The sequence below is a fragment of the Chiloscyllium plagiosum genome, chromosome 25 (assembly GCF_004010195.1).
Source record: "Chiloscyllium plagiosum isolate BGI_BamShark_2017 chromosome 25, ASM401019v2, whole genome shotgun sequence".
Taxonomy (NCBI): Eukaryota; Metazoa; Chordata; class Chondrichthyes; order Orectolobiformes; family Hemiscylliidae; genus Chiloscyllium; species Chiloscyllium plagiosum.
The window spans coordinates 43,030,774-43,057,102 of NC_057734.1; the positions used below are offsets into that span (position 1 = coordinate 43,030,774).

Genomic DNA, 26,329 nt, shown 5'->3' on the forward strand with positions numbered 1-26,329 from the left:
TGAAGAAGTTTTCCTCTTCCTGACCTATTGTACTCTATGCCACTCTCTCCCACCCCCACCCTCCTCTAGCTTATCTCTCCACGCTTCAGGCTCTCTGCCTTTATTCCTGATGAAGGGCTTTTGCCCGAAACGTCGATTTTGCCTGTCCTCGGATGCTGCCTGAATTGCTGTGCTCTTCCAGCACCACTGATCCAGAATCAAGTCCTCCAACCCTAGCCACATCCTTGTAAATCTTTTCTGGCCTAGAAGTGACGCCATCATCCCAAGAATGAATTTTTTAAAAATCATGTTAAATGGCAGAGTGGGCTTGAAGGGCTGAACTGCCTACTCTTGCTCCTGCTCCTAATTCCTATGTTCTCCTCAATGTTGCTCTATTTAATAACGAACTTGTAGGGTTCGTTACTCTGGGGGCACATTACTCTGGGGGCATTACTCCCTCCAATTATGTTCTGTGCATAGATCTCCAAAGTCAGTGTGTGTGTCATCGATTTCTGAAACCAGAAGTCAATGTGCGGGACCTCACTGTGGCTGTACGAATGCCTCACAATTTAGAGGACCACTGTCAGAAGTTACCAGGTTCGCTATGGAGATGTATGTTTCTAACCTTCTGACCATGCTCTATATAGATTATTTACCTGTCCTCATTTATGTGGCAGTCATGCATCATCTTCATTCACCCTTGTTTCTGAGATCACTTGGTCAGACTTGGCAGGGTTTATCTCACTTGTCTTCAAAATAGGATCTCTTCTGGTGACAGCAAGTTCGCATCCATTTTGGAACTCGGTTAATAGAGACTTCTAATGTACTTTTAGCAGAAGATGCTGTAGTTGAGGTGTACTTGTCTGTAGCTGGAGACATATCATTTCCAGTCACTTGTGATTTGTTGCCATGGTGAAAGGTTTAAAGATGGTTATGTGTGGAATTCTGTGGTACAGAATACTGACTGAGCAAATGTTGCATACTCAATGCTGGAATAGTTGGAGTGTGCTTGAGACAGACTTCTGGATCCAAACATAATTGTCATTTTCTATGAGGCATCCTCCTAATCCTTTTAGAGATGCATCAACATTTAGACAGTCTTCTTGCTTTGTTGCAGCACTGTAGGATACCAATGCTTGTTTGAGGAATCTGAACATATTTGATAGTCCCCCTGCTGTACAAACGGTACTTCTTTCAAGTTTTCAGAATGACAATCCTTTGTCAGAAAAGTTTCCAATGTATAGTGCTTCACAATGAACTGTTACCATCAGTGAATACATATTTTGGTCATACTCTTCTTTGATATTACCCATTATTGCATCGTTACTAGTAATACATAAATGTCCAGGAATAGCTCTCTATAATGGTGGGCGGCATGGTGGCACAGCAGTTAGCACTGCTGCCTCACAGCGCCTGAGACCCGGGTTCAATTCCCGACTCAAGCGACTGACTGTGTGGAGTTTGCACATTCTCCCCGTGTCTGCGTGGGTTTCCTCCGGGTGCTCCGGTTTCCTCCCACAGTCCAAAGATGTGCAGGTCAGGTGAATTGGCCACGCTAAATTGCCCGTAGTGTTAGGTAAAGGGGTAAATGTAGGGGAATGGGTGGGTTGCGCTTCGGCGGGTCGGTGTGGACTTGTTGGGCCGAAGGGCCTGTTTCCACACTGTAAGTAATCTAATCTAATTCAGTCCATGTGCTGCTGGAACAGATCGAGCAGAGCAACTGAAATATATTCTCTAGAAGCAAAATCTTTCAAATGGCATTCTGAAAGCAGTGATTTCTTGAGATTCCTTTGCCAAGTGAATGAACTAATATCCGTGTCTGGCACCTACCTTAGAAACAAATTTACATCATGTGAATTTGGAATTCAGTTCATCTGATGTCAGAGTTTTGTGTGCCATCTCATGAGAGAAAGAATTAGATATCACGGGTCCAAACATATCCTGATTGTGCCATTTTTCTTTAACAAATATAATAGAACTGCATTAATTTGTGTGGTGATCTACATAATGGCCATTACATTCCATATTGTTCAGCTCATACTTAAGTTTCTCATGCATGTGAGCATTGCACTATCTGGGAGGGTTGACAAATGGAAGTGCAACACAGCATCAGCATTGAAGTTTTCTCTGCCATCAAATCTGACTGGGTACAACTGTTGCAAGTCCTGGCTTAAGTTAATGAAAGTATTCTTGGCCTCTTCTGCTGCAATTGGAATCTTGGTGATTTCATGAATGGTCACAATACTGAGATCCATGCAGGTAATACTGAGATCCACACCTACAGGTAATCAGCTTCTGCTGGTCTATTCGTGTCCACCAGGTAAAATATCTGTGGTTTCCACACAGAACTGCCAAGCTGCATTTCATCCTCAATGTACTAATAAAAGGTATCTCATTATATTCATTAATTTTGCTGTTGGAGGTTATATGGTCTGATTGGTAAGATGTTTGTACTAGGCCCTGTCAACATTGACCAAAGAGTTTGTTTGCCAGTTTTTCTTAAGAATAGGACAATAAGAATGACACGAATTTCTAACTGTTTAAGCTCATCTACACATTGTGAATGTAAAAAGCTCATTAGCCTTCTGATTGAAGGCTTTTCCTCTTGGACTCTCCACCATGGTCAGTTTCTCATCTATGTGCTTGCTTTTTCTATTTTTTTGTAGATCTCTGCAACACTCCCTGTTGTCACTGCCAGCAAGCTGGACCCTGATTGTTTGGTTGTGTCATATTGTAGCCACTGGTTGTACCTTTCTTGCATAGGTGAGCCTAATTTCCTTTTGCCCCACGAGTTGCTAACCTAACCTTTAATGCAGAAGTTTCATGATGGGTGCAATAGAGCACATTTCCCACACAATTTGCTAGCTTTCTGTACCTTAGTGACCGTGTAAGTACTGGTAACTACACCTGATGCATGCAAACGTTGCCCGTATACAATGGCTTCATATTTTCTGCCATCTTTAATTAACGTGTCAATATTGTGATCTTTCTTTGACTTCATGAGGCATTTTTGGAACCTTCAATGGGCTTTGAAGCTGTAACCAGCTCCATTACCCACTCAGACATATTGGCCTCTCAAAAATCAAGTCAGTCTGTCTTCAGCCTTGTCACGGCATCTACTGACAAACTGGTCAATTGATTCTTGTGGCTGTTGCCTCCAAGATATCAGCTCTATAAGATGAATTGCAAAGCTTTCTTTTACACTAACTGATTTTCCAAGGATATCTCATGAGTTGGCTGGATGTCTCTGGTCCTCTTGAGACAGGCCTGATAGTGCCACACCAAGGGAAGAGATTTCCAACACAGACCTTTTTAAAGTGTCATTGAGCCTATTAGTAATTGTGGCATTGAATGAACAGATCACCCATTCCATAAGGTATTGTTATAAAATTGATATTTCCCAAATACCTCACAAAGCAGCCCCATATTCAGTCGAAACTACACCAGATCAAAATGGTGGTAAATCCTACTAAAATGGCATCTTTTTGGTGTGCTTTTCAAATTGTGTTCAGACATATGAGTGGGATATCTCAGTAGGGAGATATTAAATTACTTGTGTATCTTATTTGCATACTCATAAGTGTTAGCAACAAAACCTTATCTGTTATGAACCACAGTACATCATTCTCCCAGCCAAGATCCTTGCATACTGGCTCTGCATTTAAACATTGGCTCATGTCTATGCTAATCAGGGAGTTGATTAAAGTATTGTAAATTAAATATACTGAAGTGTTGGTAACCTCCAGTTGAACAGCTGCAAATGAATGTTCCAATGCCTTGGCCAGGTGCGTTTGGATACTAGAGTGGAAAGTGGCTGCGTACAACCTTCAACATTTTGAATTTGCATGGTATCTTTAACATTCGTTAACATGACAAATTGTGCCAAGTCACTTCACAGTAGAGCTATCAGAAGAAATGTTAGACTGAGACACATGAGCTATGACGACGGATGGCCAAACTATTAATCAATGAGGTAGATTTAAGATGCATTTTAAATCAGAAGTAGAAGGAAGGAATTCTACAGTATATAGCTTAATATACCAGCACAATCTCATGTCCCATGAGATGCAATGTTTTATGTCAGCCTCTGGGTAGTGTCTGCGTGTGTATAGGAAAGAGATAGATGTTTGAGATTAGAGGCAAGCAAACATTGGTCCATGACCTTTAAGCAAGACACATTGGATCAGCCAGCCCTTTGCTGCCCTAGGCTTTGAATTGCTTGCATGATTACTGCAATCCAGAACTTCGTGATAGAATTCAAGTAATAAGTGGCATTGAACTCATGCATACCAAAGAGGATAATTTCTGCCCTGATCTAGGACATGTTCATTTTGGGTGAATGCCACAAATCAATTCAGATGCAAACCTGTTTGATCAAATCTTCTCCAATTTTTCCACTGCCATTTCTTTGCAGTTTAATCCTGGGAGATGACCAAAAAAACCTAAATACTTATGAGTTACTTCATTTCAAAATGGTTTCTTCCGCTATTACTAACAGATTCTAAAGTTAGTCCATGTTGATAAATTGCTTCCAAGCTACATACTTCAAGAAGAGCTGATGCCCTATAAAACAGAATGTTTTTCTAGGAAATACAGAAACTAACAAAATTTTTACTGAAATAGGAAGAACTCAGCTCATCATCTGCTCTAATTAAAAGAATGCAAGCAAGTTTGCTTCAATGCAAATATCTGTAATTTTATATTAATAAAGCAGCACTGAAATAATGTACTTTAAATTCCCTATATTCACGGGCTGAAAAAGCATGTAATCCTTTGCTGGTTGATTTGAGCACATAGAAATGCCAACACATCCCCCAATGAGTTCCCTTACTTCCACTCCTATGTCTTATGGTCTTATGGTCTTCTCTACTATGCAATGGCAGATAAGGACCATGAACCTTGAAGCTAGTTGTTCCCACATTTAGTTGGTAACATCATGGCTTTATAAAAATACTCTATCTCTGTATCCATGCATTTCCCATGGCTAATCCACCTAACCTGCACACCTTTGGACAGCGGGAAGAAACCAGAGCATCTGGAGGAAACCCACACTGACACAGGAAGAACGTGCAAACTCCACACAGACAGTCGCCAGAGGGTGGGATTGAAACTGGGTCCCCAACACTGAGACAGCAGTGCTAACCACTGAGCCCACACTCAGTGTGTGAGCTGGAGCTCTCAGCAGGTCTTCAGCATTGAGATAAGGATTCAAAAACAGTAGACAACAGAGAAGGAGATAAGTTTGCATCAAATCAAATTCAGGAAGAGAGTAGGAATGATTGGAATATAAGAGAGAGAGAGATAAAAAGAAGTTAAATAATTAGATTCAACATTTCTGAAGCCTCCAATCTGAATGGACGACATACAGGAATGGAATTGGGTAGTTTAAGTAGTTCCTATTCTGGGCCAGAGAGATTGATTGGCACTGCATTAACAAGGAATACTGCAGAAAAAAAAACATACATTTTGTCAAAGTTTTTCATCTCGAGCTCTTTACTCAACAGGACAAGTCGCAAGAAATCCCAAAGACATTAAAGTGGAAGACAGACTGGACGTAAGAGAAATAAGAATTAAACATATCATTCATTTTTGAGATGCCATTCAATCAAATGTAATAGTGAACTCACTTTTCCTTTCAAAGAGACTGCGTGACCTTTAAGCATTCAACATTTTCTGCTTTCACTTTAAAACAGTAGAATTCACTCAGCAAATTTTGGAGCTTTGCCACACAAGATTAATTTCTTATTCCCATGGATTTCCTATCCCATTAATAACACTGAGCATCATTTCCACACAGTTATGATTCGAGCAAGCTCCAACCAAATGACGCAGCAGAGGTAACAGTTTAAGAGCATTGTACAACCTTGACCTGGCTGAAAGCTGTTTCTACAGCTAACAATTTTTAATCCTTAGTCCAGTTTCAAACTATATTTTAGGGAGTATTTGTGCTAAGTTTTTATGAAAAGTTGTATTCTTATTGAGCTTTTATCATAGTACAGTTGCTCCACATAAGTCCACTTGATCATTTGCATTTACGCTGGAATTCTGGAAGAACAACTCAGCTCATTTCATTGCTCTACTCTTTTTTTGAGGTGACTATTAAACTTCCTTCTGAAGACTTTGATTGAAATTGCCTTTACCACATCTTCAGCTAATGCATTCCAGATCCTAACCACTTGCTGCATATAAATTCTTTCCCTCATGAGCTTTTGGTTGTTTTGCCACTTATTTTGTATTGGTGCTCTCTGGTGCTGGACCCTTCCAGCTATGGGAACGGTTTCTCCCTATCTGTGCAGATCCCTCTGTTTTGAACACTTCTATTGAATCTCATTCTCAGCTTCCCCAAGAACAGCCACAGATTCTCCAACTCTAATCAGCTTGTGAAGTCCCTCATCGCTGGAAACACTCATCTGATCTGCACCTCTCCAATGCCTTCACTGACTATTTCATGTGACTTTATAAAGCAGAAAATAGACAATTTGACTGTAAACTATGCATTCGCCTATTACAATCCTTTATAGTTGCTTTCAGCAAACCTCCCAATATGTTTGCTGACAGGCATACAGAATAATACATCCCTTTTGACCATTATTATGGCTCATTTAAATCTCCCCTGCAAGAGACAAACACTTTGTTGTTGGTCTGGGAATTGTTTGGGTGTAAAGAGCTGACAAAGACCAGTAACTTTGTCTTCCAATTATTTATAATTGGCTCCTTCGGTATTACTGTGATGGGTAATGCAATTAGAGCTAAAGCTCTCGCCATTCAATACAGTGTGATACCCCATGGACAATGAGTTGCTCAATTTCCTTCCACTAAAAATAGCAGATCATAAAGAACAAAAGCATTTGGTTACATTCCTCAGGAAAACACTATCATAGAAAAATAATGATGTGCTGCCTTGCTCAGGAAGCACATGCAAAGGGGAGGCAAAATGCAGCTAAAGAACAAGCTCAGTTAGATAAACGAAGAGCTGTCCTCGGAGGAATAAACTTTAACTTTAGTAAAACATCTAGTTTGCGCACGCGGTTGAAAATGAAGGATACACAATACAGGAATAGATCAGAGGAATGCAAGTGAAACACACACCGGAGTGAGGGCTCCTCGATGGGGCCACAAAGGAACATAAGTGAAAGTGTAGATCATTTCGACATTTGAATCAGATCACGGCTGATCAGCTCCTCCAGTGCCACTTTCTTGCATTGCCTCCATATCTCTTGATGTTGTTAGTCTTCAGAAGTCTATCAACTTCTTTCTTGAAATGCGCAATGACTGCTCTCTCACAGCCCTTGAGGGAGAGAGACGTCCACAGATTCACCACCCCGAGTGAAGAAAATCCTCTTCATGTCAGTCCCGATCTCCGGATAAAAGGAAGGTTATTTAAATCTGCTGATTTTAGACTACTCAAAAAGTGGAAGCATTGACCTACATTCACTATGCAAGTATTTAAAAAGTCTCCGTGAAGTCAGCCCTCATTGCTTAAAACTCTAGAGAATAAGGTCTCAGTTTCCTCAAATCTCTCCCCATAAAACAATTCTGCCATCCCAGGATGAATGTACATTTGCAACTATTTTCCTACTCAGATAAGAGAGCTAAAACTGTCTGCATTACTTCAGGTGTGGTCTTATCAAGGCTGTATTGAACTGTGGTAAGACACCTTTACTTGTGTACTCAAATTCCTTTGTGATAAAAGCCAACGTGCTATTTCCTAATTTTTTGCTGCACCCGCATGCTAATTTTGACAGACCCATGAACGGGGACACCCACAATACCCACCCTCGGATCGCCTAAGAAATATTCTATGCTTCATTACTAAAGTGAATAACTTCACAATTATTCACAGTAAATTTGATCTGTTAAGTTCTAGCCCATTTGTACAGCCTGTCAAGTTCTCTTGAAGCCTCCTTGTCTCCTCCTCACAGCTTACATTCCCACCCAGTTAGTGTCTGAGCAAATTTTGGGAAATTACAATTGGTACTGATTTCCAAATCATTTATATGGATTGTGACACTTATATAGCTATGGACCAAGCACTGATCCTCGTGGCATCCAACTGGTAACGGCCTGCCATTCTGAGAATGATCACTTTATTCCAACAGGATGCTTTCTATCTGTTAACTCATTCTTAATCCCACACCAGTATATTTGCCCCAATCCCATGTGCTCTCGTCTTATTTTCTAACCTCTTGGGTTGAACCTTATCCAAAACGTTTTAGAATCCAAATAAACCAGTTCTCTTTCATCAAGTAATACTCTCAAAAACTTCTAACATGTTTGTTAAACAAAAACTTCCCCTTCATAAATACTGTTTGACTCTGCCTAACTTTACCATTCTTTTATAAATGTCCAATTATCGCACCCTTTACAATAGATTCTAATGTTTTCCCTATTACCAATGTCAAGGTAACATGGTTGTAGGACTCCATTCTCCCCTTTCCTCTCTTCTTAGATAATTAGGTTACATTTTCTACTTTCCAGTCCACAAGCACCTTTCCAGAACCTGTATAATTCTGAATGGCATCCACTCTCTCTCCAGCCGCCTCCTTCGACACTCTGATGAAACTCCGTTGATCTAAGGGATTTACCAAACTTAGCAAATTCACCAAACACAAGACAAGCTTGTGTAGATTCGAGACTGTTTACTTCGGAGATTTAACACTGTCTACTGAAGAGTCCAGTAAAGAGATTGGTAGAATTTGATAGAGTTTAATTAAAGTTTGTGCGAAGATTTGTAGCTCGGGTGCTCGTTGTTGTGGTTCTGTTCGCCGAGCTGGAAGTTTTTGTTGCAAACGTTTCGTCCCCTGGCTAGGCGCCATCATCAGTGCTTGGGAGCCTCCTGCGAAGTGCTTCTTTGATGTTTCCTCCGGTGTTTATAGTGGTCTGTCCCTGCCGCTTTAATTAAACAGAGTTTAATTAAAGCACAATAGTAAAGTCTGATAAATAATATTTTGCTTTGATAAGGTGCTCAATAAAGCTCCCCTGAGTCTTGTCCCCTTTATTTATCTCACCATGTAATGCACGAGAGTTAAAAAGGGCTACTGAAAACTGGTTAAGGTTAGTCAGGGTTCATTTCCCCACTTTTCACTTTACAACACTAACCACAATGTGCCTGTACCACTCTCCATTTCTGTGCATTTCTGTGCCTCGCTCACTTTGTTTGTGTCTTTGTATTGCTCTCCTGTGTGTGTCCATACACAGCCTCTCGCAATAACATGGCTATGATGTTTGCCACAGTTAAAAACCCTTGAACACCCAGTGCACTAACTCCTGGAGGAAAGGATAAACAAAAATTGCTGGAGAAACTCTGCAGTTGTAGCAGCTTCTATGGAGAGAAAGCAGAGTTAACATTTTGAGTCCAGTGACCCTCCTTCATAAGTATCCTTTCTTTCATGAAGGAAAAGGCGCAGTTTTTTCAGAGTGCATTTGTACCTACAAATCAGATTTCTTTAACCATCTCAAATGACAAACTTTAATCAAGTACATCCAATACCACTCAAATAATTCTAAGACTATATGGCTCTAATATAGTGCATGGAAATACCCACTGCAATACCCAAGACTGAGAGCTTTTGGTAAACATCCATAATATCAGTATATAGCCAGTGTTAGCACCACAAGCTGCAAGTGAATGCAGTAGCTGCTTAAAGTCCTGATTTGTCCTCTGCTCCACCTATTTTCTGGCTTCTGCTGTTCAGCAGCTTCTCGTGAGCATGGCTAAGTGGGAAGTTAGTGCAGAAACATGACAAAATGTGTTCCCTACCATTAGAGTTTTATACTGGAAATGTACAGTCCAATGATAGTTAATTAACTTTTATTGTTGATGGCATGTTTCAGTCAAATGATGGGGTTAGTTGATGTAAGAAACTCTCAGAGTGAGAGAGAATTAATCACTCAAATTGTATTCTAAGCCCATAAATAATGAGAGTGTGATGTTTGGAAGCCTGCCAAGATTAGATGTTAACAACAACCTGTGTTAATTATTTGTGACGGTCTCTTTGTGTTATGAATTTGGCAGACTTACAGTTGATGAAGAGACTTCCAAATCTCCTACTCAAGTTTGTCCACAGACAAAGGTGCAAGTGGGAAATCCCTGTCACTCTGTCTTCAAGCATGTTTCTCATGTTAGCTACCTCTGAGAAAAGGATTCAGACCAGATACATTAGCTCAGTTTCCCTTTCCACAGTTTCTGTTAAATCTGCTGCATTCCAGCAGTTTCCCTTTGTATTGCAGTCACAGTTTATCTGACATGCTCAGTCTGCTGGAAGGTCACTGCCAAACAGACTTCATCAAAATTAGTCTCCAAGCTCTATTAGGATCAAAGATATCATGACTCACTTGAGCCCCACTACTCCTGAGGTCACCACAAAAGTTACTGGTTTACTCAAGATGTGGAGGTGTTAGACTGGGGTGGACAAAGTTAAAAATCACACAACACCAGGTTATAGTCCAACAGGTTTATTTACAAGAACTAGCTTTCGGAGTGCTGCTCCTTCATCAGGTATCTGTGGAGCAGAATCACAAGACACAGAATTTATAGCAAAGGATTGCAGTGTAATGCATTGAACATACCTAGACTGCTGTTAAGACTTTCATCTTTTAGAATGGGTTGCAGGTTTTGGTTCATTAATATGTAAATCAGAGGACTTCTTTTAAGTCACATTCTCGAGATAACTTAAAAAAAGTTAAAAAAAAACTTAAAACATCTCAGCTCAGACAATACCTTAAAGGTGTGAGGTTAGAGTCAGTCTGTATCCCAATCTTGATTCAGACTGGTTCTTTTTCCAAAGTAGGAATTTAAAAAATAATACATAGATTGACTGCCTGCAGATAAAGTGCTTTTTGAGCAAAATAGAACATATCTGCAAATACAATTCTGCAAATGCAAATTCACCCCATAGACTCATATGCTTGCGTGCGTGCATGAGAGACAGAGTGTGAGTGTGTGCATGACAAAGTGTTTGTTTGCATGTGTGCGTGCTTGGTAGAGTGCATGCGTGAGTGTGACAGAGTATAAGCCTATGAGAGAGTGTGTGCAAGGGTGTGAGTGTGGGGGATATATATGTGTGTGTGTGTGTGTGAGAGAGAGAGTGTGTGTGAGAGAGAGAGAGAGTGTACAATGTATACTATATACTGTAGTAGGGTCACCTGTAGCGTGACATGAACCCAAGGTCCTAGTTGAGGCCATCCTCACGCAAAACAATGGCCACACAGGGGTGTTCCCTCCCAGTAGGGGAACACTTCAGCAGTCAGGCACATTCGGGCTCAGATCTTTGGGGGACCATTCTGCAAGGCAGACTTCAGGATATGCAACAATGCAGAATGGCTAAGTAGAGGCTGGTAGCCAAGTTTGGTACCCAGGAGGATGGCCTGAACCGGGATCTTGGATTCATGTCGGGGAGGAAGTGAGGACTGCAGATGCTGGAGATCAAGGTCGAAAGAATGGTGCTGGAAAAGCACAGCAGATCAGGCAGCATCCGAGGAGCAGGAGAATTGATGTTTAGGGCAAAAGCCCTCCATCAAGAATGAGTCTTATGGGGCAAGCGACTGAGAGATAAATGGGAAGAATGTAGCTGAGAATGTAATAGGTAGATGAACGTGGGGGTGGGGAGGAAGGTAAAAGGTCGAGTGGAGGGTTGAGTGGAACCTTCCATCCCACCAACCACCAGATACATCGTATCATCTTCCGCCAACTACCATCAGATCCCGCCACTAGGGATATATTTCCCTCCCCACTCCATCAGTGTTTTGGAGAGACCATTCTCTCCGCAATTCCCTTGTCAGATCACGCCCCCACCTCCCCACTCTCTGCACCTTTCCTGCCACCGCAGAAAGTGCAAAACCTGTGCCCACACCACTCCGCTCACCTCCATCCAGGCGCCAAAGGACCCTTCCACATCCGACATAAATTTACCTGCACTTCCACAAATGTCATGTACTATATCTATTGCACCCGGCGTGGTCTCCTCCACATCAGGGAGACAGGACGCCAACTTGCGGATCATTTCAGAGAACATCTCTGGGACACCCGCACCCACCAACCGTACCATCCCGTGGCTGAACACTTCAACCCATTCTCCCACTCCACCAAGGACATGCAGGTCTTGGGCCTCTTCCATCACCAAACCCTAACCTGACGCTTCGAGGAAGAACGCCTCATCTACCGCCTTGGGACCCTGCAACCACGCAGATAAATGTAGATTTCACCAGTTTCCTCATTTACCCTCCCCCCACTTTATACCAGTCCTAAGCCTCCAACTTGGTACCATCCTCTTAACCAGTCCATCATCTTTCCCATCGATCCGCTCCACCCTCCTCTCTGATCTATCACCTTCTCCCCTACCCTCATCTAACTATTGCATTCTCAGCTACTTTTCCCCCAGTCCCAACCCCCTCCCATTTATCGCTCAGCTCCCTGGCCCACAAACCTCATTACTAATGAAGGGCTTATGTCTGAAATGTTGATTCTCTTGCTCCTCGGATGCTGCCTGACCTGCTGTGCTTTTCCAATGCCAGTGTCTCAGTCTTGGGTTCATGTCACACTACATGTGACCCCACTAACCTACGACCCCACTATGTACTCTCACATACACAAGCATACATACTCACATACTCATGCAGGCCCTTTCTCACACATGCACACCCACATACACACTCCCACAGGCTTATACTCCATCACACTCATGCACACATTCTACCAAGCATTCTGCATTTGCAGATGCATTCTATTTTACTCAAAAAGCACACAATCTGCAGGCAGTCAGTCAATGTGACATCTTATAAATTCCTACTTTGGAAATAGAACTCAAGACTGGATACAGATAGAGTCTAACCTTACATCTTTAATGCGTTGCCTGAACTCAGATGTCACTTTTTTTTAAAAATTAAAACCTTTAGTTATTTTGAGAATATGACTTACCAGGTTTCTGTCCTTAAATCACTATTTATTTCAAATGAATCAATTCTAACTATAGGCTGGCAAAAGTATGAATTATCAACATATAACTCTATGAGGTGAAATTCTAACTTGTTAAAACCTCTGTCCATGCAGAGACAGATAGACAGGCAAAAATGAGTGTTACAGATGGAGAAAAAAAGATACCTAGGAACAGTTCAATAATACCAAACCACAGGATTTGATGAGAAGTCTCTTTATCTTCCCAAAACCTTCTGTTCTCCAATCTCCTTCTTCCCAGCTTCTTTCAGTCACACAGACACAGCGTACAGCAACAAGTGAGGAAACGTAATTGGCAGTTTTTCAGGTTTTAGTTATTTTACTGCACAGACATGGAGAAAGAAACTTCTTCAGCTATCTGGAGGCATTCCCCATCCCAGACAAGGTGTTCACCTGCACAGGAACTAGGGATTTGACATCACGTTGATGACGACTGGCAACTCCAACTGGTCATAAATGTGCAAACCAATCAGCAATCTGTGGTTGGGTGAATCTCACTCTACACACACATACCACCCATCTGATGCCACGGTGTCTTATCTTTCTTCACCTACATGCTTGAACAAAACTTAAATTTCTTCACCCCTCAATCTATCATTGTAGCATCCACTAATGGTGGCCCACAGTGGTCTCTTGGCCCGGTGTGGCGGTGTCTTGGTCTGGCCTGGCGGTCAGTCGGTGTATGAGTGGGTCCTATCCGGAATATTCTGGAGGCAGCCGGAGGAGTTTGAGGAGGTGACAGCTTTAGCAGCAGCGGCGATGGTATCGCAGCCCAAAGTGGGAAGAGTGAGGGGTGAGGGAGAAACCCTCCCGTGGCAGTATCTGTGGCAGTGCTATCAAAAACAGACAGCTGAGCCCCTCCCGCCCCGGAGAGTGAGCTAAGTGGAGGTCTCGTCAATGACTGCTGAACTTTTAACTTTATTTCTCTGTTTTTCAAGTTTATATTAAGAAGGTCTTTAATGTGAACTATTATTTTATTTTTCTCCTGATCTATGAAGGTAATGCTTAGCTTATTAAAATTTTGTTTCTTTTACTACTTTGTACCCAAGTTTTTTTAAAACTAGTACCTTTGTACCCAAGATGGCACCGCATGTGGCGACATTATACACTTTACACTCCTGCATTTCAGTACGTGTGACAATACAGTCTAAATATAAATATTTTAAAAATGCTCTTTAAGATTCTTTGCAACATTTCAAAAGCAATTGGATGGATATATTAATAGGAAGTTTCTGGAGGGATATGGGCTGGGTGCTGGCAGGTGGAACTAGATTGGGTTGGGATATCTGCTCGTAATGGACGGGTTGGACCGAAGGGCCTGTTTCCGTGCTGTACATCTCTATGACTCTATGACTCTTCCTTTGAGCAGGTTTTTGGTTTTCAGTCTGAATATCTCCTAACACGACTCAATGCCATTACTGATAATGGTCCTGATAAAGCATTCAATGACTTTTTGTCACTTGTAAGGCAGTTTGGAGGTAAGTTTTGTTTTAGTTACGCCATCTTCAGAATTTGTTTCTATGGACAGCAAGCTCGTCCTGTTCATCTGGACTTTTCAAAATCATACCATTTATAATACAACTCAATTTCTGTCCATATTAAGCCTCTCAAAGTGCATCACTTCACAGCTCATTGCAACAACTCCATCTGCTATGCTTCTGTTTGTTTCACTATCCCATCTCAGTCACCCTGAGGCCTATAACCATCATCGCTATTCCGCTGTTTTATTAGCTTCCTCATCATCTGGAAATTTTTAAATGCTGCTCTCTACACAGGAGTCTATATTTTATAGAGAATAATGGATCCAGAACTGGCCCTCAAGGGCCATTTGAGAGTTTGGAAAACATCCATTCTGTGCCACCACACTTTGTTTCCCATCACTGAACCAAACTTCATAACCATGACACCACTTTCCCTGTATTTCCACGGCTTACCACCTTCTTAATCAGCTTCCTATGTGGCACTGCATCAAAGCCCTTTTTAAAATCCATATGTACAATAACTTTCTTGCCTCGCTCTACTTCCAGTTCTATTTTACAATCTCACACTTGTTTTTAAACAGCAACTCGGAACGTGCAATATCCATGCTTAAATAATAAAGATAGGATTATTTGGGGAATATCCTAATTTATAATCAAGGTTAAAATGAAAATGTGCTGTTAGAAGGCAGTTTGGATAAGGAATACCTGTATAACATTAGCAATCCCCCAATACTCTAGTATTACTCCTGTATCCAATGAGGATTGAACAACTTATGACCAATTGTTATTTTTACCTTTGGTTCTTTCAGCAATCTCACTTACATTCCATCTAGAGCAGGTGACCCAGCAACATTCACAAATGCCAATATCTTTGGGACATCTTCGTTATTTCAGTGTTGTTGAACATTTCCTTCCCTCTCTCAGTGTAACCTTCACATCATGCAGTTTCTTTCTGAAGACAAATGCAAAGTACTTAATGAACAATGTTGCCATGTTCTCTGCCTCTGCATGAAAATTTCCATTTAGGTCGGAATAAGCTTAACACTCTAGCTGTTTATCATGTTGCAAGGGTCAATCCAGTGTTGCCTGCTAATCATTCCTTGTAACCTCTTGATCGCCTAGACTATTTTTTTCAATTTCCCCAGTTCTATTCCTGCTTATTAACTGATTCTTGCTCCCGATATTTGTCACAAGATTCCTCCTCTTTTTGTTTTCCACCTTCTTTCTTTTGCCACTAGGACATATCAGTTTCAAATGCTTCACCTTTTTCCTTCCAAAGAAGCACACCTAATTTTTAGTTGAAAACCATCTATTGCTCAATTACTGCTTTACTCTTCAATTGTTTTTTTTTCAAATCTACTTTTACGTATTATCTACAGAACTCAACAAAATTAGCTCTTCCCCAGATGAACATTTTTAGCTGTGATATTTTCTGATCTCTTTCCATAATCACTTTAAGTCAAATTATATTGTGGCCACTGATAACGAGATGTTATCCTAATGGAAATATACTCCATTTGTTTGGCTCCATTTTCCAGAACCATATCCAACAAGCTTTACTACAAATAAGTTTTACCCCTTCCTAACTCTTAGCACTATCTTTTTCTCAGAATATGGTAGAATAAAGTAAGAAATGATTTGGATGTGAACATAGGAGGTATCGTTAGTACATTTGCAGATGACACCAAAACAGCAAAGAAGGTTACCTCAGGTACAATAGGATCTTGATCAGATGGTCCAATGGGCTAAGGAGTGGCAGATGGAGTTTACTTTCAATAAATGTGAGGTGCTGCATTTTGGAAAGGCAAATCAGGGCAGGACTTAGACACTTAATGGTAAGGTCCTGGGGATTTTGCTGAACAAAGATACCTTGGAGCGTAGGTTCATAGTTCCTCGAGTGTGGAGTCTCAGGTAGATAAGATATTGAAGAAGATGTTTGGTATGCTTTCCTTTATTGGTCAGAGCATTGAGTGTAGGAGCTGGGAGGTCATGTTGCGGCTGTGCAGGACATTGGTTAGGTCATTTTTGGAATATTGTGTGTAATTCTGGTCTCCCTCTTGTAGGAAGAATGTTATGAAACTTGAAAGGGTTGAGAAAAGATTTAGAAGGATGTTGCCATGGTTAAAGAGCTTGAGCTATAGGCTGGGACTGTTTTCCCTGGAGCTTCAGAGGCTGAGGGGTGACCTTATCGAGGTTTATAAAATCATAGGGGCATAAATAGGGTAAATAGACAAGATATTTTACCTGGGGTGGGGGAGTTCAGAACTCGAGGACATGGGTCTAGGGTGAGGGGGTAAGATTTAAAAGGGACCTAAGGGGCAACTTTTTCATGCAGAAGGTGGTGCATGTAGAGAATGAGCTACCAGAGGAAGTGGTGGAGGCTGGTACAATTACAACATTTAAAAGGCATCTGGATTGATATATGAATAGGAAGGGTTTAGAGGGATATGGGCCAAGTGCTGGCAAATGGGACTAGATTAATTAGGATATCTGGTTGGCATGGACGAGTAGGACCAAACAGTCTGTTTCTCTATAGCTCTATGACCCTAAATGCTTTTTTATATCAGCTCCCTCTCTAGTCCTCAACTCAAGCGAGAGATCTTCAGTTCGAGAAACACCAAGTGCATCACTTCTATTTAGAATTACGTCATCCTTAATTGATGTGGTCTTGCATCCTTCCCTTCATTGTTACTACTTCAGAATACTTAGCAACCACAAATACAATGAACCTCTTCCTCCTCCATACTTCTGTAAATGCGATTATATCATAATCCCAAGTACCTGCTGCTGAACAACTTTATTAGTTATATTATGGAGGCTGACATAGATACAAAGCACCTCTGTCACTTCTGCTGCTTTTCTCAACCTGATTCGCGACAATTTTAATTTTTCTCTTTTCCTTCTGATATCATTTCTGCTACTTTTTTTGGTTTTCTTCCCCCATGTCAAATTATTTTAAATCCTATCTGTTAGAACTAATTAACCTTTAAGCAAGAGCGCTAGTCCCAACATTGTTCTGGCACAACCAGCCAGAAATTCATAATTCAGAAATATTTCTGAATTCCCTCATTTTTCAAGTGAATGTTTGGAATATTAATCTGTTTTTGCAATTCCATTTTAATACTCCACTCCACATGGGAAATTATCACCCCAAGACTGTATAGCACCAAATCCCTCAGGCAGTAACTATCCTGATCTTTTATTCCATTCCAAGACAGATATTTACAGCTATGTATAGTCACACTATAAACACAAGCAGGATTGAACAATGCCCACCTAATCACACCTGAACCCTACATTGCTGCAAATGATTGGAATTAACTTGGCACACTTTTATTTTGATGTGATTGTCTTCCACTCACAATATTTTGCTGCAGAAAATCCAATAATTCAAGAAAGTGGCTTATCACCATCTTCTCAAGCGTAGTAGTGTGAACAGAGATGCTCAAGACTTCATGAAAGATTAAGATGAACATAAATGTGTCTTTTTCAGTCCATACTGTCTGAATGATGTGTAATGTAATGGCTGCACAATATTGTGCGTAATATACTTTAATTTCGTGCTGCTATGCATCAGATACGCAGATCAAAAGCTAGATCTGATATATTGTATCTGTGGCAAACCTCTGTTTGTGATGGTCAGACTGGAACCGGGTGACTCTGTTTCTGAGTTCTTTATCATAGGATTCACAACTCACTAAAGAATTACGTAAACATAACTGTGTTGTATGACTTGACAAAGCACTCACATTGGATTGTGTAACAAGATTTCATTACATACAAGGATTTGGCCACAATTAAACATTGACATTAAGTTGAAAGAAAATTGAGAGCAGTCCAAAGGAATCATTTGTCCTACTCTCTTTCGATGGAGTTACAGCTGTTCAGATTGCTTACATGCAGGTAGTACCTTTCGTATCTTCAAAAAGAAGTCTAGAAATGTTCCCCAGATAATTAATTACTATTTCAGTGCAGCCACTGTAGCCACTGTCAAGATGTAAACTGTGCACAAACTCGCAAAACTAGCAACATGAGAAACGACCAGCAATTCAGTTTTTTTTAATGTTGTGAGACAATTCACTGATTTTTATGGAATCGTGCCCATCAGGTGGGTAAGGATTCAGTTAAAAAATTTTGATCTTAAAAGACAAAAAAAAATAGGATTTACAATAATCCAACTCAAAGGTGGAAGTGCTACCAACTGAGCTTAACTGAGACCAATATTTGATATTGGCATTTTTTCATTTCTGCCTTCTGGCCTTGTGCTTCCTGTCCAATTAGATAACCCACTCAGCATTTATGCCAGGTACACCTTCCAGGCTTTTACAACATTTGGGTCACGCTTAATCTCCTTTTCTCTGGTAAATACTGATGAAGTTTGACAGTTTGGACATCACAGATTGGAAGTCCAAGTGATCTTTGTAGAAGCCTGCAGCTTTCCTCAGAGTTGCTGGACACCTTACACTGGTGGCTTTCTTCGAGCTCTCTCTACTGCGCGAGTACATTATTTCAGGGAGGATGGTAAAACTTCATTCGCATCGCAAATGCTGCCTCATAAAAACATGTTCCTAAATGGGAAAAATAACTCACGTTTACAGCTTGGGCTCTCAGTTTGGAAACAGTGTCACTGGGTAATCAAAGTAAAAGCTGAGAATTCAATCGAGAAGAACAAGGAGCTTCATATGCACAGCTTGAAATACAGGGTGCCTTCAAAGTACCTAGGTTAAATATCTACATGTCTAATATTTGGATTACTCATGTCTCACGATCTCAGTGGTTGTCATTAAGTTTGAGTAAATACTTACTCTTTGATAAAATTCTAAAGCTTTGCTGCTGGTAGCATTTTAAATTGGAACACACACACACACAGAAAGAAACTGAGAAAAAAAAGAGGCTAAACTAGCTCTCCAAATTCACTGTTCACTGGCCTCTCTGCAGAAACACCTTGTGTGGCCATGGCAACTTGCGGATGGTGGTATTTCTGTGCATCTAACTCCTTTATTGTTCAATATGGAAGGGGTTGGGTTTAGAATCCTTGGTGAGTTCTACAGGGCATCATGCAGATACTACAATTGCTGCCACTGTGCATCCATCAGTGATGGAGGGAGTGAATCCTTAAAATGGGATGCCAATCAAGCACTTTGATCAAGCTTATGTATATGTTCAAATATTTTTGGAGCTGCATCCATCCAGCCAAGTGAAGGCATTGCATCACAACTTTGATTTCAGCCTTGTAGATGACTGACCAGACACCAGAAGGTGAGCATTTTGTTATTGAGGGATGCCTTTTCCAAACTGAGGACAAGATGTCTGACCAAGTAATGGCTGATTTTCAGAACTCAAATTGGAACAATTTGTGACACAGCTTGCTTCTATAAACTCATTTAGTAACAGTTCCAAGCTAAATTGCCACCATATGTCCAAAGTTATCAGAAGCACCCAGTGTCACTTCATCACAAACCTCCATCATAACCGAGTGCAGTGAAATGAAGTTGGAGGCATTTTGGAGTGCACCCTCCCATGATCCAGCATGTTGGTTTCTTTTAGCACCATCTTCTAATGCCAAGCTGGGTAACCAGCAAAGAATGTCAATGACAAAACATTACCGGGCCAACTGAGCAAAGCACATGAATGTATCATCACATGTCTACGCGCATTGTTACAGAATTGTTGCTCAGCACCAGCAAAGTGTTTCATATTGAGTAAATAGAGAAAAACTAAAATATATAAATTGTTAACCTGTTAAAGCATATTTATATAAGAAAAGATACTCACAATGTTTGACGGGTCTTGTGGAATGTTTATAAAATGAGAAGAGAAAGATTGAAAACATCAGATGGTAAAAGTACATTGCATGTGAGAGACTGGATGCAAATGAACAATGCAACACTGCACAGCTGCGGTCACTTCAACCAGACACACCATGCTCCAGGTTACTTACACTTGTCAGACTGCACCCATTGTTATTGCATAAGTGGCACACTGCATTCCCTAATCGCACAAAAGTGGTATTTGAAGCAGTATAAATCCACGTTTAAAATTATAATGCAGTACTTCTGGATCAATTAAATGGGAAAAATGGTGGCAAATGTATTTTAATGCAGGCAAATGTGGAATCATTTTCCTTTTGCCTAAACTGGATAGGTTTAGATAGGTTTAGAAAAAACGGAGGAACAAAGAGGTTTGGAGACGTTATTAAGTGAACTGTAGCCAATAATCAAAAAGGTGAATGATTTGCTGGCCTTTATATCCAGATAACTAAAATGCATGTGGATTTAATTCATGCTACAGATATACAAAACATTGGTTAAAGCAACCCATGTTACACACCCAAAGATAACTGCATTTAAACAGAATTCAAGTCCACACTTTCGTGTGAAATCTTTATTTTAGTTAGCTGCACTCCATAAGACTCACACCCCACTGATTACTAACTCCCTATATTTACACAAATAATTCATACCCAGCTAATTCTTAAATCAATATATCTACCAACAGTTCCCTTATTCTATTAGGTCTCAGGCATTCCTTCAGACAATATTACATGATATTAACCTGGAGTAACGTGTCCAATTGTGAGCATCAGACCTTAGGAAGTATGTATTGACCTTGCAGAGAGTGCAGTCCTGGTTAACTGGAATTATACCTGAGTTCCAAGGCTCCTGAAAGACAATGCACAAATGGGGATGTTTTCCTTTGGATTTAGATTGATAAGACTAATTTGATTGAAATTTTTTACAATACTAAGCAACCAGTTAGGTTACATTAACAACATTAACATTAACTGGACTGGGGGGTCCAAGACTATCAGTTTTTTTTCCATCTAATTACTTTAATGTAACTGAACATAAGGTGCTTCATGAAAGCATATCAGCACAGGGGGTGTGGTGGGGGGGAAGGTGCTCAGCCTATCATGTGATCATTGCTCTCTGCACAGGGATTTGTCACTGTACTTCTTCTCTTAAGATAATTCTTCGAATTCTATTTTGAAACCAATGATTGAATTTGCCTCCACCAGACCCTTGGGTAATGCATTAGAGATCCTAACTGCTCATTCCATGAAAATCTTTTCCTCGTGTCTCTATTACCTTTGTGTTGCAGTTTGGATCCCTCATGATTTTGAGCATCTCCATCAGATTTCTCTGCCCTACCTGGCTTTTGGTAGACTTTTTCTGCAACTTTAGAAAATGTGAAGTAATTTCAAAAGTGTGGTGTTCAAAGTTGAAGCTAAACCAGTGTTTTATACTGGCTCGTGCAGGTACACAATCCTTTATCCGAAATCCTTGGGGCCAGTTGTTTTTCGGAATTTGGAATTTTTCGGAATAAATGACATTTTCACAGCGAAATTAAAAAAATTGCTCGGCCATTTTAGAGCCAATCACACTGCTACAGGAGGGCCAAAACAGGTAAGGACAATAATTTCCTTCCCTCAAAAGGACATTAGTGAACTGGATGAAGTTTTATAAAATCAGTGGTAATTTCAGGATCACAATTACTAAAGCTTGCTTTTGATTCCACAATTATCAATTGAATTTGAAGTTTTATCAGCTGCTGTGGCGGGATTTGATTTGTGTCCCCACAGCATTGTCCAAAGACGTTGTCATCACACCATCATCTGATACTCATGTACTCATTTCACCAGCTTCTATAAGTTTAACACTATCCTCTTTATAGTTCTCAAATCATCCAAGTTTTCCATTATCAGCAAATTTTTAATGAGACCCATTCCTCTAAGTCTAGGTCATTAATAAATAACAACAAAAGCAGGGCTCCTAATCCTGACATCTATGAAATTCCACTAGTCTGCTAAAAATAATGTTCATTACTACCTCAATTCCTGTCACTGAGCAATTTTGTATCCATGCTAGTGGCCCCTTTACTCCATCAGCTCTAACTTTGCTGACAATCCTCTTATGTGGCACTTTATCAATACCTTTTCATGATCCACATACATCACACGAGACACGGGCCTCCTTCATAAAGGCAGATGCAAAGTACTCATGCAATACCTCCCCTGTATAAACCACCCCAATTCCTTAATCAGTTCCATTTCTCATTTTACTATTTGCATGCCTATAAACAATTTTGATTTTTTCTCGATCTTAGTTGCCAGCTCTTCTCAAAATCTCTATCATCAGTCTATCATCATGATGCATCTTATTTTTATAAATATTTTTATTGAAAAGAAAAAAGTTTTGGGGGTTTTTTTTGACAAAATTACAAAACTAATACAAAATAGTGTAACCACTTTACAATATAACAGCATCGATATAAATTAAGAAAACTAACTGCTAATTTACTCTGCAGACTACCAAAACACAAAAGATGAGAAAGACACTACATATATAAAAAAAACCTCCAGTACAGTACATAACTTACAACGAGAAAAAGAAAATAAAAAAAGGTAAATAAATAAGCATGCAAAATAGAATTATATCAAGATATAACAAGACCTGTAGTTATACAGGATTCTTCCTCCCAGGGGCCCCCAAACCAACAAACATCATCTTCACGGCTAAACAAAGGCCCTAGACAGTATGGCCGATATATCTGCATCGATGTAGTTCAAAAAGGGCTGCCATGTTCTATAAAATAATTCAGTTTTTTTTGGTGCACCATATTCGTAAAGAAGTCCAGGGGAATATGCTCCATAACTATCCTATGCCAATTTGAAAGTCTTGGGGTACTTTCCCATACCCAGCTTGCTAAAATGTCTTTTCTTGCACAAAAGGGGAGGAGAGTAAACAGTTTCTTCCCGTATGCATCTAGAGAAGGAAGATTTGGAAAGCCCAAAAGGAGAGACACTGGGTCCAAACCCAATCTCCATTCCCAAAATCTTTGCCAAGCATTTGTTACACTGTCCCAGTATCTACGAATCTTATGACATGTCCACAAACAATGAGTGAAGTACCAACTTCGATTTTACATTTAGAGCACATTGGAAAAGCTCCTGCCTTGAATTTTACAAGCTGCTCTGGTGCTATACGAGCCCTATGAAGTATAGCTTAAGTCCTAGTTCAGATAGAGATCTTCCTGGCATTTTCCCAGATATCCTCCCACATCTCTAAGCAGATTTCCATCCCTAATTCTTGAGTCCAGGTTTTACATAGCCATTCCATGTCCTTTGATACTTTATTACCTAGCGAGTGATAGAGAGTGCTGACCGAGGGTGCGCCCATCGTCCGAAGCACTCTCCTTTACATGTCTGATTTGTAAGGATTAGTCATTAATGTCGTTTTTTTTTGTACAAAGTCTTGTAATTGAAAATACGAAAGAGATCCTTGCTAGGCAACCTGAACTTCTGGCGCAACTGTTCGAAGGACATCATGACCTCCCCATCGAACAGATCTCCAGCATCTTTAAAGCCTGCCTGAAATCCTAAAGTTCCCACTACAGGAGTAAAAGGGGAGGTTTTTTTGTAAATTACCCTCACCCTGTCGTATCATCTCTCAGCTTTGATTGTGTTTAGTACAACCGGGTTTTACAATGATCCGTGATAATTCTACGATGCATCTTTTTTAAATGTTTCATCATACTCCCTCTTTTGTCATCCAGGGAACTTTGCATTTGTTTTCCTTGCCTCTCTCCCTCATGGAAATGCACCTTGACTGAACCTAACTAACTGTCTCCTCATTGGAGGTTAGCCATTGTTACATTAGAATTTTACCAGCCAACCTTTGATTCCAATGTACTTGTGCCAGATCCATTCCCACCCCATTGAAGTCAGTTCTCCCCAATTAGTTACTTTTGTTGGACATATTTTTCTTTAAAAACTGGGTTGCTTTTTTTTAATGTAGCTAGCCTAAACCAAATGCTACTCTGATCACACATCCATAAATATTCCCCTACTGACACTTGACCCAGCCCATTCCCCAGAACTAGATCCAGGAATTCATTCCTACTGAGTAGATTGGAAATACACTGACACTAAAAAATACTTCCTGAACAAACTAACCTCCTCAGCCCAACCCACCCACTCAACAATTACCATCTTGTCTTTATATTAGGTTAATTGACATCATTCTCATTGTATCTAATTTATACTTCTTGCACCTCATTTTTTTCCATATTTGCTCCTCTATTTTTCCTGCTAATAGGTAGCTTATAAAAATATGCAATATTGCCATGGCACCACTGCTGTTTCTTAGCTGCAATTCAATACATTCTGTCCTTGGTCCCTTCTGGACAACCTCAGTGTCCTTCTGAGCCATGTCTCCATTCACCACAAATGCTTTTCATGTGTCTATCTGCACCAAAACTTACTAACTTATTTATCGCACTCCATACATTCATCTATACAAACAATAAGCTTAGGCCTTATTACATTTCCATTCACTCTGACCCCACCTAATGCCTTACTATCTCCTACTGGAGTGCCAAGTGTTTTGTCAGTTAGGCTTGTCAATTTTGGCCAAACAATACAGATGATGGCAGTACAGTTAGAAAAAGTACAGAGAGAACCAGAAGTAGCTTAGTGGAGATGAAGAATGTATTTAACAAGAAAAATCAAGAAAACTATGAATCGAGAAATTCAACTAATGTTCTCAGGGCCTGAGTTAGAATCCTGCCGTGGCAGATAGTGGAACTGAATTCAATTTAAAAAATCTTATGATTGCTATGAAACCATTGCTGATTGTCAGAAAAAATGGTCTGGCTCACTAATGTCCTTCAGAGAAGGAAATCTGTCAGTCTCACCTGATCTGGCCTATATTTGACTCCAGATATACAGTAATGTGATTTGACTCTCAGCTACCTTCTGAAATGGCCTAGCAAGCCACTCAGTTGTATCAATTGCTATGAAAACACAACAAAGAGATGAATCTGGATGGACCATCTAGCAACAACCTTGGCAGCGGAAAAGACAATGGCAGAAATAGCCCTGTTGACCCTGCAAAATCCTCCAAACTAACATCTGGGGGCTAGTGTCAAAAGTGGGAGAGCTGTCTCACAGACTAATTAAGCATCAGCCTGACACAGTCATCCTCACAGAATCACACCTTACAATACCCCAGATACCACCATCACCAATGCTGGATGTGTGTGCCCTGTCCAATAGGCAGGACTGACCCAGCAGACGTGGGAGCACTGTGGTATATAGTTGGGAGGGAGTTGCTCTGGTAGGCCTCAACATTGATGCCAGATGCCATGAAGTCTAATGGATTCAGATGAAACACAGGGTGAACTTCCTGCCGATGACCACGTACCATCTTCTCTCGGCCCAGGAATTAGTACTCCTACATGTCAAACAATACTTGGAGGAACCACTGAGGATGGCAAGGGTGTAAAACATTCTCTGGGAAAATCAATGTCCACCAGCAAGAGTAGATTAGCAACAGCACAACTGATCAAGCTGGGTGGGTCAGAAAGGGCATAGCTGCCAGATTGGATCTGTGGCAAGTGGTGAGGGAACCAAAAAGGGGGGGGAATCATACTTGACTTCAGCTTACCAATCTGCTGGCTGCAGGCGAATCTGTCCATGACAGTATCAATAAGAGTGACCTCCGTTCTTGTTGTGGAGAGAAACTTCCCCTCTTCACAATGAGAGTACTTACCATCATGTTGGGTGGTACCACCACTGTGCTAAATGGGTCAGACTTTGAACACCTTCTAGCAACTCAAGACTCGGCTTCCATAAGACACTGAGGGTCATTAATAGCAGCAGAACTGTACTCCAGGACAATCTGCAACTTCATAGCCTAGCACATTCCCCATTCAACCATTACAATCAAGCCAGGGGATCAATCCTGGTTCAATAGAGAGTGCAGAAGGACATGCCAAGAGCAGCACCAGGCATACCTAAACATGAGGGGTCAATCTGATGAAGCTACCAAACAGGACTACTTGCTTGCCAAACACCAAGTGATAGACAGAGCTAAGCAATCCCACAACTAATGGATCAGACCCAAGTTCTGCAGTC

The 26,329-nt window shown here is 40.6% G+C and overlaps 1 protein-coding gene across 13 annotated transcripts in view; it reads right to left on the reverse strand.

The window, feature by feature from the left end:
• Positions 1-26,329, reverse strand: part of LOC122562796 (oxysterol-binding protein 2-like) — a 334,280-nt gene that overhangs the window by 160,967 nt on the left and 146,984 nt on the right. For 3 of the 13 annotated variants that reach the window (XM_043716004.1, XM_043716003.1, XM_043716005.1), the window contains exon 2: positions 15,235-15,364. The exons of 9 other annotated variants lie outside the window; for them this stretch is intronic. In XM_043716004.1, the coding sequence (XP_043571939.1) occupies positions 15,235-15,241 (7 nt within the window). In that variant the 5' untranslated portion in view covers positions 15,242-15,364. Of the gene's footprint in view, positions 1-15,234; positions 15,365-20,187; positions 20,202-20,967; positions 21,075-26,329 lie in introns of all 13 variants that reach the window. One more of the 13 variants, XM_043716002.1, reaches the window with a different exon arrangement.